General features: G+C 41.9%; 2 protein-coding genes and 1 pseudogene across 3 annotated transcripts in view; all 3 read right to left on the reverse strand.

The window, feature by feature from the left end:
* Nucleotides 1–11,388, reverse strand: part of LOC310999004 (NACHT, LRR and PYD domains-containing protein 3-like) — a 62,751-nt gene extending 51,363 nt beyond the window's left edge. Inside the window, exon 1 of the mRNA XM_083989290.1 lies at nt 11,346–11,388. The gene's annotated coding sequence lies outside the window, so the exon portion shown is untranslated. The remainder of the gene's footprint in view (nt 1–11,345) is intronic.
* Nucleotides 130–15,992, reverse strand: part of LOC310999065 (sorcin-like) — a 50,208-nt gene continuing 34,345 nt past the window's right edge. The window contains exon 8 of the mRNA XM_083989375.1: nt 130–448. Coding sequence (XP_083845501.1) covers nt 422–448 — 27 coding nt within the window. The 3' untranslated portion in view covers nt 130–421. The remainder of the gene's footprint in view (nt 449–15,992) is intronic.
* On the reverse strand, nt 5,647–10,174 carry LOC310999140 (protein NLRC3-like; annotated as a pseudogene). The gene is made up of 7 exons: nt 10,161–10,174; nt 8,851–9,033; nt 7,236–8,820; nt 6,963–7,160; nt 6,626–6,913; nt 6,456–6,502; nt 5,647–6,179 (listed from the first exon to the last, which is right to left on the reverse strand). The product of its transcript is annotated as a protein NLRC3-like (transcript).

A 15,992-nucleotide genomic window follows, 5' to 3' on the forward strand; every position in this document is an offset into this window, starting at 1 on the left:
AGTCTGGATGAAGCACGAGTAGGCTACAGCTACATAACCACCTGTGTGTTGTCAACTATTTAAAATAAAACAGCAGAAAAACAAACCACACGGTGATATCACATGTTTATTCATGGTTTCATACATGTTCCAGATGTTCAGGCTGACACAGTTACTGAGGTAAAACACTGTGAATGCTCATGATAATAAACTCATTCCACAGGTTGACAGGGCCCTCTAGTGGTTACTATTGGTTACTATTCTACTGTTATAACTGTTATGATGTGTTTAATGCTCATAGTAAAATGGAATGTGACAGAGACACTTTAATATTGTTTATACAAGAAAAAGTTAAAAACACAGAGTAAAAACACACAACTGGCTGACTGTTGTTAATGTGTGAGGATTTTAAAAATGTGTGGTTTGGTCGGTGTCGTCGTCTTCAGATGCTCATGGTGACCTGGATGAACTGGACACACACAAACAAACACACATTTACACACACATCAAACTGATGTGAATCATGTTGTATACTGTTGTATGAAAGCTTTACAAAAATTAAAACAAACTTACGTCGTCGTAGTGAAACGAAGCGCTGCACTCTGAGACGTGTCTCTCCTCCGGAAATGGTCTGAAACACACACACACACACACACACACACACACACACACACACACACTCAGCTGGTTCATTAACTTGACTAACCTTTTCAACCCTGACCAATATGTAATGTACATTTTATATATATATATTATTCAAATACAACGCGTTTAGAATGAGTATATCAATAATATCTAATATTCTGTAACAACACCTTGTGAAATCGTGCAACAAATGAGCAACTGACCATTTACTGTACAATAATGTGATGTTATTTTCACATCATGCAGCTCTAACATCATCTATACTTCACTCTAAACCCTCTCACATACAGATACATTACATTGATAAATACATCACATGAAACATTTCATACACTTCATATTCTTTTAATTTGTGTTGATGATTCACTTGAATATTTATTTTAACAGGTAAAAGGACAAAGAAAAGATTTCCAGTGTTTTCAATGATAAACTTAATTCACTTCAAACTTTGTTCTGTCCCCCCCCCTCCCTCCTCTTCCTCCTCCTCCTCCTCCTCCTCCTCCATCAGCTCCTTTATTTATCAACCTCTCCAGTAAAACCCAGTCAGTGTGTTGCCTCCTCTGTGTGTCTGTGTCGGTGTGGGTCTCTAACTCACCGGTCAGAGCTCGCAGTCGGACGCAGCAGCTGACGAACTCGTCGAAGGGGATGCGGCCATGGAGGCTGTAAAGCTTCATGATGCAGTTCATGGCCTGAGGGCTCAGGTTATAACCTGCAACAACAACAACAACAACAACAACAACAACAACAACAACAACAACGTTAGAGAAGTGAAACACCAGTGAATGACATGTTAGTAGAGTCTAAACCCAGTAGAGCTCTGAGATCTACTGACTCAGGACAGATAGTGGAGCTCAGAGTTCAGACCAGACATGTGCTGTGTCTCAAATCGCACACTTCTCTCAGTGCACTGCTTTACAGTACACTGTAAAGCAGTGCACTGCACTCAAATTTCGACAGGTTAGTACCGTCTCAAATCAAACACTGCTGCTGCGCACTGACCGGAAATGACTCGACAGCTGCTTCTTCTATTTTTTAAATTCTGATTGCAACCATAGCAACCGGCCGTTGTAACCCTATCGCCGGCACTTGACAACGCTTTCTGCCGATCAAAACGAGCTATTAGAAGCAGCATTTAGCTGTGATGCTGCTCACAACTGGAACAAACTACCAGCAGAACTGAGATCAGCCCCAACTTAAATCCAGGTTAAAAACATTTCTCTTTGTGCTTATGAGCTCTTTTTAAGAACTTTTAACTTTATCTATTTTCTTTTCTTTTACTTTTTTATTCTTCTTTGCTCCTGCTTTTAACTCTGTGTTTTTTGTTTTTATGCTGTTTTATGCTGTGACCTGTAGTCTTTCTGGTTACGGACTCTTCGGAATTTTATTTTACAATAGTTTTACAACAAACTGCTGATTTCAAACCACAAACACAGAGGAAAGTGAAAGGTAATACACACACACTCTCTCTACTTCTGCTACTGTAAGTGGTGTTTAAAGGGATAGTTCAACATTTTTACCTCTAAAACAACTCTGTCTGGTAACGTTCTGTTATTATCTCATAGCGTGGTGAATGTGCAGGTCACAACTTGTCCACCAGAGCGTTTTGGAGTTGTTGGATTGCGTATTTGATGAGTTTGATGAGGGAAACCAAGAAATTCCATTAGCCTCCGTAGCATAGCTCTGAGCAGCTCGCGGCTCTGCTCCGCCACTCTAAAAACAGCTTGCACCGACAATTAAAGGTAACAAACCTATGACTATAGGGATTATGGCAATGGGCCAATTTGCCAAAAATGTTGAACTATCCCTTTAAATGTGCACACAACATAGAGATATACAGCTGTGAGAGAGAGAGAGCTGCACTGAGACTTGAGGAGGAGAAGAAATAAGAGAAGTGAAAGAAGTAAAGAAAACAGGGGAAAAGGTTCATGTTGGGGTCAGATGAATGGCCGTGTGTGTGTTGAGGCTCAGTGTTTCCGTGTCTTAATTAAAGAGCCAATTAGAATCTCAGTTTAACGACAGTTGGAATCAGAGGCCATTTCCTGACTAATACACACACCCATGTATACTGTTACACACACACATGCACACACACACACACACACACACACACACCAATCCGCGGTTTATGAGCAGACCAAATGAATGGAAGAACGAAAAAACGATCAAATGAGTCACAAAAGAGAGAAAGTTACGGCTCCATTCTTCACAGCGGCTGAACAAACATTGCTGGTTTGCGTTTTCGCGGGCGAAAGAGCAACGGTAGAACTACGTCATGGCGTCACGTGACGTCATACGTTTCCGGATGCCTAGCAACGCTCGCTCGTTTCATTTTTTTTTCTCCAGGGGAGGAAGTGACCGTTAAGATTTCAGAAACGTGTCTTCTGATTACACAAAACTGACAACATGTTTCATCCGAGTTTATCCATGTTGCTTTTTTATATGTTTTTTGGAGATGTAAGTAAAAACAGCTGCTGCTTCAGCTGGTCATAGAATATTCTTAGCTTAACAACATAGCGGAGCATCATGCTAATGTAGGCTATTGTTGACTTAGCTGGAAAAAAACTCTGTTGAAATCTGATCTGAGGTGAAATCCAGACGTTTTTTGCTTTCTATCTCAGATCGTTTCAAGGCCCATCTGCTGAGTTTGCTGTGTGACGGGCAGCTAAGTGGTCAGCTTCTCTTTCATGCAGGTAAGTTGAAATGATTTAAAGAAAGACTTTCCTGTAGCAGTGGTGTAAATGGTATTTATTCACTTGTACTGTACATAAACTCACATTATTAAGAGCACAACACTTAAATTAGATTTAACAGAAGTACATTAAAATATTAACTGTGATTTCAAACAGTGTTTAAAAGGTGATAGTGACAAATAGTTTCCAAAACACAAAGTGACTTATATCTCTTGTGAAAAACACACATAACTGTCAAATTATATTCAAATACAAAAACTGTACTAATGAGTTAACATGAGTAGATTACAAATGAGTGACAATGGAATTTAAAAAATAGCCTAATTAACTGTTAAAAACTGTTTTCTAAATCCAGTTCAAAGGGTGAAAAAGCACAATTAAAAAAAAACATAAAATATAAAAAATATATCAGAGTAAATTTCTTGTATTGGATATAGATGATTGGATGATAAATTGAAGGATAAAACGAGTTAAAGTCCCCCTCCCGTGACCCTTTTTGGTTATTTTAAAACATTCTCTGTGGTCTTTAAATTGTGATTATGACGTTTTTAGCCAAAATCACAAAACCTGTGCCATTTTCCAGGGCTCTTCTTCTGCACAGCACCAGTAGTTCATTAGCAATGCACGTCTGGAGGGGGGGCGGAGACTGCGCTGCTCTGCACCCGCGCAGCCCCACCACGCTTGCTGACAGCTGGACATTGTACAATTACCGATTCAGCGCATTTAGTGTAAAACTGCACACTGGGATTCGATCCCAGACTGGTATATATAGTCCTTGCTCACAGCACAAGCTGCTCTACCAGGTGAGCTATACCTGTTATACCATGACAGCTACACCGAGCTGTGAAGCCTTTCACCTCTGAGCCAGATGCAGAGCGGGGCGGGAGCTTGTAGCACTAGTGCCCTCCCCTGGAGCTGTGTGACACGTCAGCTCCAGTCTCCCTGAAACTGCCAGTTTGCGTCTGCCATTGGTTCACAGCAGTTTGAAGGCAGAAAAACTCAGAAATGCAATTTTGCACTTCCTTTTCTGCTGATATGTCCTCTAACACAAGAAAAATGCCACAGGAACATGTGAAAAGCACGAAAAACACGATTTTCATGGGAGGGGGTCTTTAAAGACAATGAGAACGGAGTGGCCCTTTCCTGCATGCCCCCCCCTCACACACACACACACACACACACACACACACACACACACAAAAAGCCAACAAATACACTTAGCCTATTCTTACATACAAAACAAAAAAAGGTGACCTGCTGGCCGGTCTGTGGTACATAGGAAAATAACAAAACTACAGTATAATACATAATTTACTTTACTAACAAATATTCTAAAAATGACAACTTTTAATTTTTTATATATCTAGTGCTACATGTTAAATGTTGTTGTGTTATTACACTCTTCAGTTTTTTCCTCTGTCACTCGCTCTTAGTTCATGTAATCAGCCATAATCTGAAGATCAGAGTGACCTAAATGAAGGGAGAAGGAATGTTTTCTAAAACTGACTGTTGTAACTATTCCGTAGCTCAAACCCTTACGTACAAAATGTTTATGAATCTAATAGCCTAATCATCTTCATAGCAAACAGTTATTTAGTATTAAAGGGATATCAAGCTTAAATTCTTGTAGTCTTCATTACAATAATTGATTATCATGTATTAAAGACCAAAGTTCCTTGAAATTTCATCGCTGCATATACTCTCATTAGGTACTGTGCTTCATCCATCTCTTACTCATCCCGATTTGCTCCATACATCCGAAAAATTCTGGCATTTCTTGACCGAGTCTATAACCCAGCTCTTAAGCCTAGTTTATGCTTCCGTGTCGCGTCGATGGCGTACCTACTGCGTAGACCCAACGCTGTCGTTGAGCGTCTGAAGTTCTGCGTCGAGGGAACGCGTTGCTCGGGTGGTGTGGCTGTGTCTTTGGGTGGATTCGGGGGGTTCATATCGGATTCCTTGGTTTTCTTCCGGTCACAGTTAACAGTAAACAAATGTTTTTCAGCTACCGCTTACTATGAACCTTCGACGAAATTCCTCAATATAATGTCCTGCATTTATTAAACAGATGTTAGGCTACATGTTTTGTCAGTTCTGAAACTGCTGATCTTCTAGACGTTCCACTACCACGAGCCTGTTGTCGAGTTTTTACTCAGAATGGATCCAAAACAAAAAACAGAGTGAGCAGCAGCAATGTGGTAGGAAACACTTGAGAGATGAGAGAGATCAGAGGACACTGGACAGACTGGCTGGAGGTTACAGAAGGCTGTGGAAACTCAGACAGCCACTTAACTGTGGTGAGTCGACAGTGTCTAACCCTGGTGAAGCTTCTTCATTTCCAACACAAATACACTGAGGAGTTGAAGGGTTCTGTCTTAATCCTGAAAGCAGGGTAGACCGGCTCAGTGAACTTGGTTTGGAAAGTGTGGATATGGATCAGCTTGTCAGAGGAGATGGAGTAGAAAGACAGTGTGCTAGCATCCCAGTCAAGGTATACCCCAACTCTGCAGGAGCTCTGTCTACGGATGGATGATATTTTGTTTCTGTGCCGAACAGAATAACCTTCATCAGAGCAGCTCAGACTCCAAGACTGTTTATTATGCCCAAGACAGCAGTCGTCACTGACCCCTCTCCTTCTGATCCCTTTGTAAGTCACTCCTATGTAAACCTGTCCAACCCACTCAACTTCCCAGTAACAGCGACCAGTCAAACCATCTGTGCACAGCAGCTGTTTCCAGTAGTCAAATCTGTCTGGATGATCAGGATACAGCTGCTCTTCTCTCCCCATTGTCACTTTTCTGTTGTTGTCCAACAGTATGAGTTTTTTGTTTGCTGTGTTTGGGTCCAGTGTGAGTTCACAGGCATCTGGTGGAGAGAAAACAACTGTTTTTAATCCAACACATTTAATACAAACATTTTCCTTTATTAAAATCCTTTGACATATTATGTTATGTAAGCTTCAGGGTTGAATGAGATCAAGAAAGTGAAAGGAGCAGTCACCAGTTAGGTATGGTATGAAAACTTGTAAACTGTTGGCTCTCCTTTGGCCATGGCTGGTCGCCGGTCATCCAAACAACTTATCAATTAAAAAATTACTTGTGAACTATAAAAGTCATCATCTCAAAAATAAAGCACACTTACACTTCCTCAGACCAGGCGTTATTGACTGAGAGTCACCATGGTCCCAACTGGTGCAAAAAGAAAAGAGCAGTAACAATAAACTTTAATAAAACTGGACTATTCTGTTTCATCAAAAAATAATATACAAGGCCCATTGAGAAGAGGTAGCTGTAGGATTTATCTCCTCATACCTGAGTTTTTCCAATCTCCATTTTTGATCCTCCCGTCCAGCAGAGAGAAGTTTCTCCCCAGAGTCTCCTGGATGGTTGTAGCTCAGGTCCAGTTTCCTCAGGTGGGAGGGGTTGGAGGTCAAAGCTGAGGCCAAGGAAGCACAGCCTTTCTCTGTGATTAGACAGCCTGACAGCCTACACACACACAGAGAGAGAGAAAAGATTTCTATTAAAACTCAACCTACAGATCTTATTATGTCTGGTAGGTATGTCTTGCTCAGAAAATATGCAAATAAGCATAAAGTTACTCTAATGTTAGCCATTTTATTGATTTATCCTGGCTTCAAATGGTCATGACTTGAACAAATAGATGAATCCTGACCGCAGAGTTTCCAGTTTGCAGTGTGGACTCTGCAGTCCACCACAGATCACATCCACTCCTGTATCCTGCAGGTCGTTGTTACTCAGGTCCAGTTCTCTTAGTCTGGAGGACTGGGAGCTTAGAACTGAAGCCAGAGCTTCACAGCTTTTCTCTGACAGGTTACAGCAACTCAGCCTGAAGAAGCAACAAACAAAAAGTCAGATTTTTTTATGTAGTTTATAATTAATGTATGCAGTTATTTTAACCTACAGAGCTTTCGTGCAGGCTCTGACGACTGGCAGCAGCTTCAGAAGTGCGTCCTCTGTAGATGAATATTCCTTCAGGTCAAATACGTCCAGATCTTTTTCTGGAGACAGTAAGATGAAGACCAGAGCTGACCACTGAGCAGGAGACAGTTTATCTGTGGAGAGAGTTCCTGAACTCAGGTATTGCTGGATCTCTTCCACTAGAGAACAATCATTGAGTTCATTCAGACAGTGGAACAGATTGATGCTTTTCTCTGGAGACAGATCTTCACTGATCTTCTTCTTGATGTACTTGATTGTTTCCTCACTGATCTGTGAACTGTTTACTGTCTTTGTCACCAGTCCACATAGGAGAGACTGATTGGTCTCCAGTGACAGACCCAAGAGGAAGCGGAGGAACAGGTCCAGGTGTCCGTTTGGACTCTGCAAGGCCTTGTCCACAGCACTCTGGTAGAATAATGTGGTTTTGTCTACAAACAGTCGGGACCACAGAGAGGGGTATTGCTCCTTTGACATTAGATCGACCCCAGAGTTGATGAATGTCAAATGGACATGAAGAGCAGCCAGAAACTCCTGAACACTCAGATGGACGAAGCAGAACACCTTGTCCTGGTACAGGCCTCTCTCCTCTTTAAAGATCTGTGTGAAGACTCCTGAGTTCACTGAGGCTGCTGTGATATCGATGCCACACTCTGTCACATCTAATTCGTAGAAGAACAGGTTTCCTTTCTGCAGCTGCTCAAAAGCCAGTTTTGCCAGAGACTCAATCATCTTCCTGGTCTCTAGACTCCAGTGTGGATCTGTCGCAACTCCTCCATCATACTTGATCTTCTTCACTTTGGACTGAACCACCAGGAAGTGGATGTACATCTGAGTCAGGTTCTTGGGCAGCTCTCCTCCCTCTCTGGTGTCCAACAGCTTCTCCAGAACTGTAGCAGTGATCCAGCAGAAGACTGGGATGTGGCACATGATGTGGAGGCTTCGTGATCTCTTGATGTGGGAGATGATCCCTCTGGCCTGCTCCTCATCTCTGAACCTCTTCTTCAAGTATTCCTCCTTCTGTGGGTCAGTGAACCCTCTGACCTCTGTCACCATGTCAACAAACTCAGAAGGGATTTGATTGGCTGCTGCAGGTCGTGTGGTTATCCAGATACGAGCAGAGGGAAGCAGTTTCCCTCTGATGAGGTTTACCAGCAGCACATTCACTGAGGTGGACTCTGTCACATCAGTCAGGATCTCAGTGTTGTGGAAGTCCAGAGGAAGTCGACACTCATCCAGACCGTCTAAGACGAAGACGACCTGGAACTGAGCAAATGTGGTGATTGCTACTTCTTTGGTTTCATTGAAGAAGACATGAACAAGTTCTACCAAGCTGAACCTCTTGTCTTTCAAGACATTTAGCTCTCTAAAAGAAAATGGCAATGTGAATAGTATGTCCTTGTTGGCTTTGTCGTCAGCCCAGTCCAGAGTGAACTTTTGTGTTAAGACTGTTTTCCCAATGCCAGCCACTCCCTTTGTCATCACTGTTCTGATTGGTTGGTCTCTTCCAGGTGGGGCTTTAAAGATGTCTTCACATTTGATGTTTCTCTCTGGTCTGTCTGGTCTCCTGGACGCTGTTTCAATCAGTCTGACCTCATGTTCGTTGTTCACCTCTCCAGTCCTTCCCTCTGTGATGTAGAGCTCTGTGTAGATCTGGTTCAGAAGGGTTGGGTTTCCTGCTTTTGCAATGCCCTCAAACACACACTGGAATTTGTTCTTCATGCTAAATTTGAGTTTATGTCCACAAACTGCAGCTCGAGTTCCTACAAGAAAAAAATGAACAAATACTGTATAAGATTATCTTAAATTATATGGATGTACCTGTGGTGTGACATAAGAGATGGCAGCATGAAATTAATACTAATACTTTTTAATAATTTTGGCCGCCGCCTTGGTTGTGTAGACGTGCGTCATATGCACTCACTAACCCTAACCCAAAGGGATGCCATCGGCACACATTCGATGCACACAATTGTTTTTCATGCACGTCCGTGGGTGTGGGGCACAGCTCCATGGTGTGTGTGTGTGGCTGTGTTGTTTCACTGCTGACTTCCAAGCAGCTGTTGTTGTTTATGTTTAGGTGCTACCTGGAGCAACAACTCTTTCTACTGAGAACTGAAGTCAGACTGAAGTCAGAAATGAAGTCAGACGTAACACATGTGAGACAGACACATGGAACGACTGCGCAGATGTCGCGGACACCATTAAACAGTGTTGGGAAAGTTCACTTTCTACATTAACTAGTTCAAAGTTCAGTTCACAAATTTTAAAATGAATTATAGCTGCTGCGCAGCGATGGGTCGGGTCCGGATCAAGGCCAGCATCATCCATAACATCAAAGCTGTGTCAGACCATTGTGGTGAAGAGGGACCTGCCTGGTGAATTAAGATCTCAATTAACAGTTGATCTTCATTCCTACCCTCACCTGTGCTGAATGGCTTTGGTTAGTGACTGCAATAATGAGATCATGAATACATGCTGAGTATAGCTGCTCAAGGTCATTTTGGCATCTGATCGGGATGCTTTCTGGGTGCCTCCCTTTAGATGTTTTCCAGGCAATTCAGACTAGGAGGAGATCACAGAGCAGACCCAAACCTCATTGGAGGGATTATGTCTCTCCTCTGGCTTGGGAACACCTTATGACCACCAAGGTGGAACTAGAAAGTGTAACCCGGGAAAGGGATGTCTGGAACCCCCTGCTAACCCAATGCAACTGTAACCTGACCATGCATAAGTAGAAGATAATTGTTAGAAGATAACCATAAAGCAGCTGTATGGTCACATTCCACTCTCATATCCAATTTATTACTATAGTACTATTTTAAAAAAGTGTCCTCCCCTGGAGAACTCTTTTGGCTCAACACTCCGGAGTCTATTTAAAACCACTTACTGTGCTGCAGAGAGTCCGCCAGCTTATCCTCCTTCATGTCTCTCAGAAACTGAAGGATGATGTTCAAAAAAGCCTCTCTTCTGCTCCTCTGCCGCTCTTTCTCTTCATCGTTACCCACCTCCTCATCCTTACCTTGACTGTCTAGGCATAGTGGGTATTCTGGACTCAGAAACCTCTGGAACCTCTCAAGTTCATTATTTACAAAATCAAAACTTTTCTCTTGAAGAAGCTGGAAGAAAGCAATATTCAGGAACATTTTCAGTCAATACACTCCATACATACATACTACTATTGTAGCAATGATTTTCTGGCTAATTTTGTCATCATTCGTAATTGGCTTGGTGAGACATTTTCAGAGAGGCCTGTATCCTTCAGAGGATGTGATCTACAGTACAAAGGGGGGCCCTCTGTAGCCGTTGTACTTTTGCACTTTTAAATGCTTTACAAATATTTAAACGTGACTCTTGGGTCTATATAGTTTATTTTTACTACTGTTGTGCAATGAATCTTGGGAAGGCTACTTTTTTAGCCACATCCTGAGACAGTCTAATGGTGACACTGATGGATACAACCTCTGAATTAGGGCACAGCTAGTGATGCTAGCAGATCTGTGAGGCCTTACTCACAACTATCGGAACACTAACATGCTCAAGATAAGTATGCTAACATATTTATGTTTTTTTTAATTTACAAAAGACTGCCTGTCGCAAGACATAGTGTTCTGCTTGGTTGCAGTTAGTTATGTTGCTAACAGCTAGAAGTTTAAGAAATACATTGACTAAACAGACAGTAGTCTGTGTGTAGAAATGTGCGTCTGATACAAAAGTGCACGTGAATATGTTAATTGCTCCAGGTTAAGTTTGACAGAATTGTTGATTTAAGATCAGTGCAAGCAATTAGTGTGCTAGCCAAGAAGCTGCTTCATGGGAGTTCATACTGACACCACCTGAAGAAGAACACTGCCGAACCTGACCTGTCACTATCTTAGAAGCCACTTAATACCTCAATCCAGTTGAGTAAGTACCTTTGATCTGAGACTGACTGTTTTACACCCCAAAATGACCTCTTTTCTGTTTCTGCATGGATTCATTATGGACAGTGTGTCAGCTTAATTTGAAAGCAGTATTCTGAGTTTTTAAAGAGACACTGGACTTTTTTCTGAAAAGTGAACTTGTAGGTACTCACCAGAAACACAGAGTCCAGGTGTTTTTGAGAACCAGTAGGAACCTGTGGCATCTCCAGGTTGACGCTGTGGAGAAAATGTGATGCTTTAGTGATAACTTGATTGTGCAAGCTGTTCTAGTATTGGCGCACAATGTGCCAGACTGAACAATGTGCCAGACTAGGGGCATGTGATATGTAGTATGAGGAGTTTCTGCCCCAGTGTGCAAAATACTTGGAGGATAAAATACAAATGGGTTGATAAATATGTTGAAAGAAGTCTTCACAGGACATGTGTCTGCCAATTCAGGTCACACAGGATTGGGAGACACATAGGGCCCTAGTTTGCTGGCGCAGCGCAGGTGGCGCAAGGTAGCGCAGCCGGTCTAATGCAAGTTTCGACCAGCGCAGCCTAGCGCAAAGTCAGATTGGAAGATTGGCAGATCGCGCTGCGCTGAGATAGGCGTGGCCGCGCAGCAGGGGGAGGCGTCACAGATTCAGCTTGGTGCAGTGGAAGTTTCGTCCGAAAATGTCCCGCCGAAGTTGCACTGAAAGCTCGCCACCTCCAACCAGGTCTAGTCTCAGCGCAGCGCGGAGCGCAGCAGGTGCAGTGCAAGTTTGGCTGACTGACCTGCAGTGCACACACGTCACCAAGACCTCACAGGCAGATCTCCACAGTTCCAGACACATTTCAATGCAATAAATATCCACAATAACCACTATTTAATGCAACTAACGGAATCAACACGTGAATTTATATCTATATAGATTGTCCCGTCACATCTGACGTCAGATCAAAGCAGAGATCAAAGGCTGTGGCACGCGTAATGGAAACTCCACCTGAATTAACACAGCAGGGACGAACTGGCACTGAAAAGCAGCTGTGGATGTCCCAAAAGCAGGACTGAGGGTGGATGACTGCATGTCGCTGCCGTGTTGAGATACCACTCTGCCCTTGTGATGATCGCTTTATTTATTTATTTATTTACTTATTAATTCATTAACGCCAGCGACCGCATCAGGCAGCCGTAATGAAAAACAAAACACAAATCTTCATCTCTCTTAGTCCACCACCACTGCCTCGGTATCAGATAGTCAGTATATAGCCTACTACAGTATACTCTCTATCACAGAAAAAAAAGAGAAAAAAAGAGACGGACAGAGAGAGAGAGAGAGAGAGAGAGAGAGAGAGAGAGAGAGAGAGAGAGAGAGAGCGTCCTTTACGCGGATTTCATCCGTTACGCATGGTGTTTGTTTATCTTTGTCTCATCATCTTGCACAGGGTTTGAATAAATGTGAGTTTCTTTATTAGTTTATTAGTTGTTGTTTCTTATACTATTGGGCAGGGGTTCTCAGTGTATCAGATCAAACCTGATTAAGGATATTTGTATTATTATTAGTAAACTCATTGTTGGTCACTCTGAGCTCGGACCTCCGGGGAAACAGCTGTTTCCTCCGGGGAGAGGTTCGGCCTCTGGCGTCGCTGTTTCCTCCGTCCATGTCAAAGTATAAAATGACAAACTTGCAGCGCGCATCACCCGCCGCGCAGTTAAAGGTGAGGAGAGGAGCTCCTTTGATTGGTGAAGATCTGACTCGGCTGTGTCAAACCCACTCCACGCCTTTCTCTCCTCCTCCTGTCTCCCTTCCGCCCTCTCTCCTCCCTCTTTGCCGTTTGCGCCGGTGGGAGGGACGAGGGGAGGGATTGCGCTGGCGTAAGTCTGACTGCGCGGCCCACCAAACTTGCGAAATGGACCTGGGCCACACCCCGTTGACGTGGCGAAGCTGCGCTGACGTTAGACTTCACCTGGTCGACGAAACTAGGGCCCATAAGGTCCCTTTGCACAGAATGAAACCAAACATGTTCTTCATGGGTTTTGGCATACAGTAGGTGAGTAAATTGAAGAAATGAGGAAACAACAAAAGACAGATTGTGACGAGCCACAGATGCATATTGAGACTTTTAATTAAAATTAAATAGTTAAGTAATGTTCCAATGCAAAAATGGAATTTGACACATACGTCCCCTAATTATCCGTTCTGTTATCACATAAAATTAATAAATTGTATGTTTTCTTAGCTTACTCTGAGGATGGATCCTGTGGTTTGAAGACCAGAGGCATATCTAAGGATCTGTCACTCCCTATGGAATCCCAACTTGCTGAAGAAGAAACATATCTTTCCATCACAGGACTGAAAGAAATGAAAAATCACTGTAAACAGACACTTAACTGATTTTCACAAATGTGCTCTAACTCCATCTCTAAGCCTTGGATGTGGCACAGCAATCATGGCAGAAGAACACCTTCATTCATGCAGTAATAATAGTTTTACATGATCAACCAGTCCTCACTCAGAGGATTTTTGCAAAGAAAAAAAAATTGACTCACTTTGAAGATTGATCCTGTTGTTTGAAGACCAGAGGCATGTCTAAGGATCTGTTGCTCTTCATGGACTCACAACTTGGTGAAGGAGAAACTGATCTTTTATGCTCAAGACTGAAAGAAATTAAGAAACAACAAAAGACAGATTGTGACGAACCACAGATGCATATTGAGGCTTTTAATTAAAATTAAATAGTTCAGTAATGTTCCAATGCAAAAATGGACACATACTGTATGTCCCTATATCAATATGTCCCCTAATTATCTGTTCTGTTATCACATCAAGTTAATAAATTGTATATTTTCTTAGCTTACTCTGAGGATGGATCCTGTGTTTTGAAAACCAGAGGCATATCTAAGGATCTGTCACTCCTCATGGACACACAACTGGGTGAAGGAGAAACAGCTGTTTCCTGCTCAGGACTGAAAGAAATGGAGAAACAACAAGATCAAGAAAAGGTAATTGAAATTAGACACTTTTCTACTTTTCAAAAATGTGCACTAACTCGATTTCTAAGCCTTGAAGGTGTCACAGCAATCATGGAGGTTATTATTATTATATTATTATAGTTTTATCTACTAAAATTGTTCCCACTAAGAGAATTTATGCAAACAAACAAACAAAAAATGTTGACTTACTTTGAAGATTGATCTTGCTGTTTGAAGACCAGAGGCATGTCTAAGGATCTGTCACACCCCATGGACACAGAGCTTGCTGTAGGAGAAACTGCTGTTTCCGGCTCAGGACTGAAAGAATTGGAGAATTAACAAAAGAGGGAAAAGTGTCACTGAAAACAGACATTTTACTGCTTTTCACAAATGTGCACTAACTTCATCTAACCACTAACTCCTGAGCTGAGGTGTCACAGCAATTATGGCAGAAGAAAAAAAGAGAGAGAAAGACATGACACTTGAGAAAGACTGTGCACTAATTCTATCTCAAAAGGAACCCGACTCAACTTATAGTCAGCTCACAACAATCATGGTGGAAGAACACCTTGGTTCAATAGCTTTGCTCTCATTTGTTTTCATGGTAATACTTTAAGAGGCACTTTGTTTCCTTGTGACTGACAACCTGTTTGATTGGCATTGAGCCAGTTCTAGATCATGTAATGAAAACCAAACATATTTCTAGGAATAGAAAAAAAAGAAAAAAAAATTGACTCACTTTGAAGATTGATCCTGTTGTTTGAAGACCAGAGGCATGTCTAAGGATCTGTTGCTCTTCATGGACTCACAACTTGGTGAAGGAGAAACTGATCTTTTATGCTCAAGACTGAAAGAAATTAAGAAACAACAAAAGACAGATTGTGACGAACCACAGATGCATATTGAGGCTTTTAATTAAAATTAAATAGTTCAGTAATGTTCCAATGCAAAAATGGACACATACTGTATGTCCCTATATCAATATGTCCCCTAATTATCTGTTCTGTTATCACATCAAGTTAATAAATTGTATATTTTCTTAGCTTACTCTGAGGATGGATCCTGTGTTTTGAAAACCAGAGGCATATCTAAGGATCTGTCACTCCTCATGGACACACAACTGGGTGAAGGAGAAACAGCTGTTTCCTGCTCAGGACTGAAAGAAATGGAGAAACAACAAGATCAAGAAAAGGTAATTGAAATTAGACACTTTTCTACTTTTCAAAAATGTGCACTAACTCGATTTCTAAGCCTTGAAGGTGTCACAGCAATCATGGAGGTTATTATTATTATATTATTATAGTTTTATCTACTAAAATTGTTCCCACTAAGAGAATTTATGCAAACAAACAAACAAAAAATGTTGACTTACTTTGAAGATTGATCTTGCTGTTTGAAGACCAGAGGCATGTCTAAGGATCTGTCACACCCCATGGACACAGAGCTTGCTGTAGGAGAAACTGCTGTTTCCGGCTCAGGACTGAAAGAATTGGAGAATTAACAAAAGAGGGAAAAGTGTCACTGAAAACAGACATTTTACTGCTTTTCACAAATGTGCACTAACTTCATCTAACCACTAACTCCTGAGCTGAGGTGTCACAGCAATTATGGCAGAAGAAAAAAAGAGAGAGAAAGACATGACACTTGAGAAAGACTGTGCACTAATTCTATCTCAAAAGGAACCCGACTCAACTTATAGTCAGCTCACAACAATCATGGTGGAAGAACACCTTGGTTCAATAGCTTTGCTCTCATTTGTTTTCATGGTAATACTTTAAGAGGCACTTTGTTTCCTTGTGACTGACAACCTGTTTGATTGGCATTGAGCCAGTTCTAGATCATGTAATGAAAACCAAACATA

Source organism: Trachurus trachurus, assembly GCF_905171665.1.
Source record: "Trachurus trachurus genome assembly, chromosome: 16".
NCBI classification, from domain to species: Eukaryota; Metazoa; Chordata; class Actinopteri; order Carangiformes; family Carangidae; genus Trachurus; species Trachurus trachurus.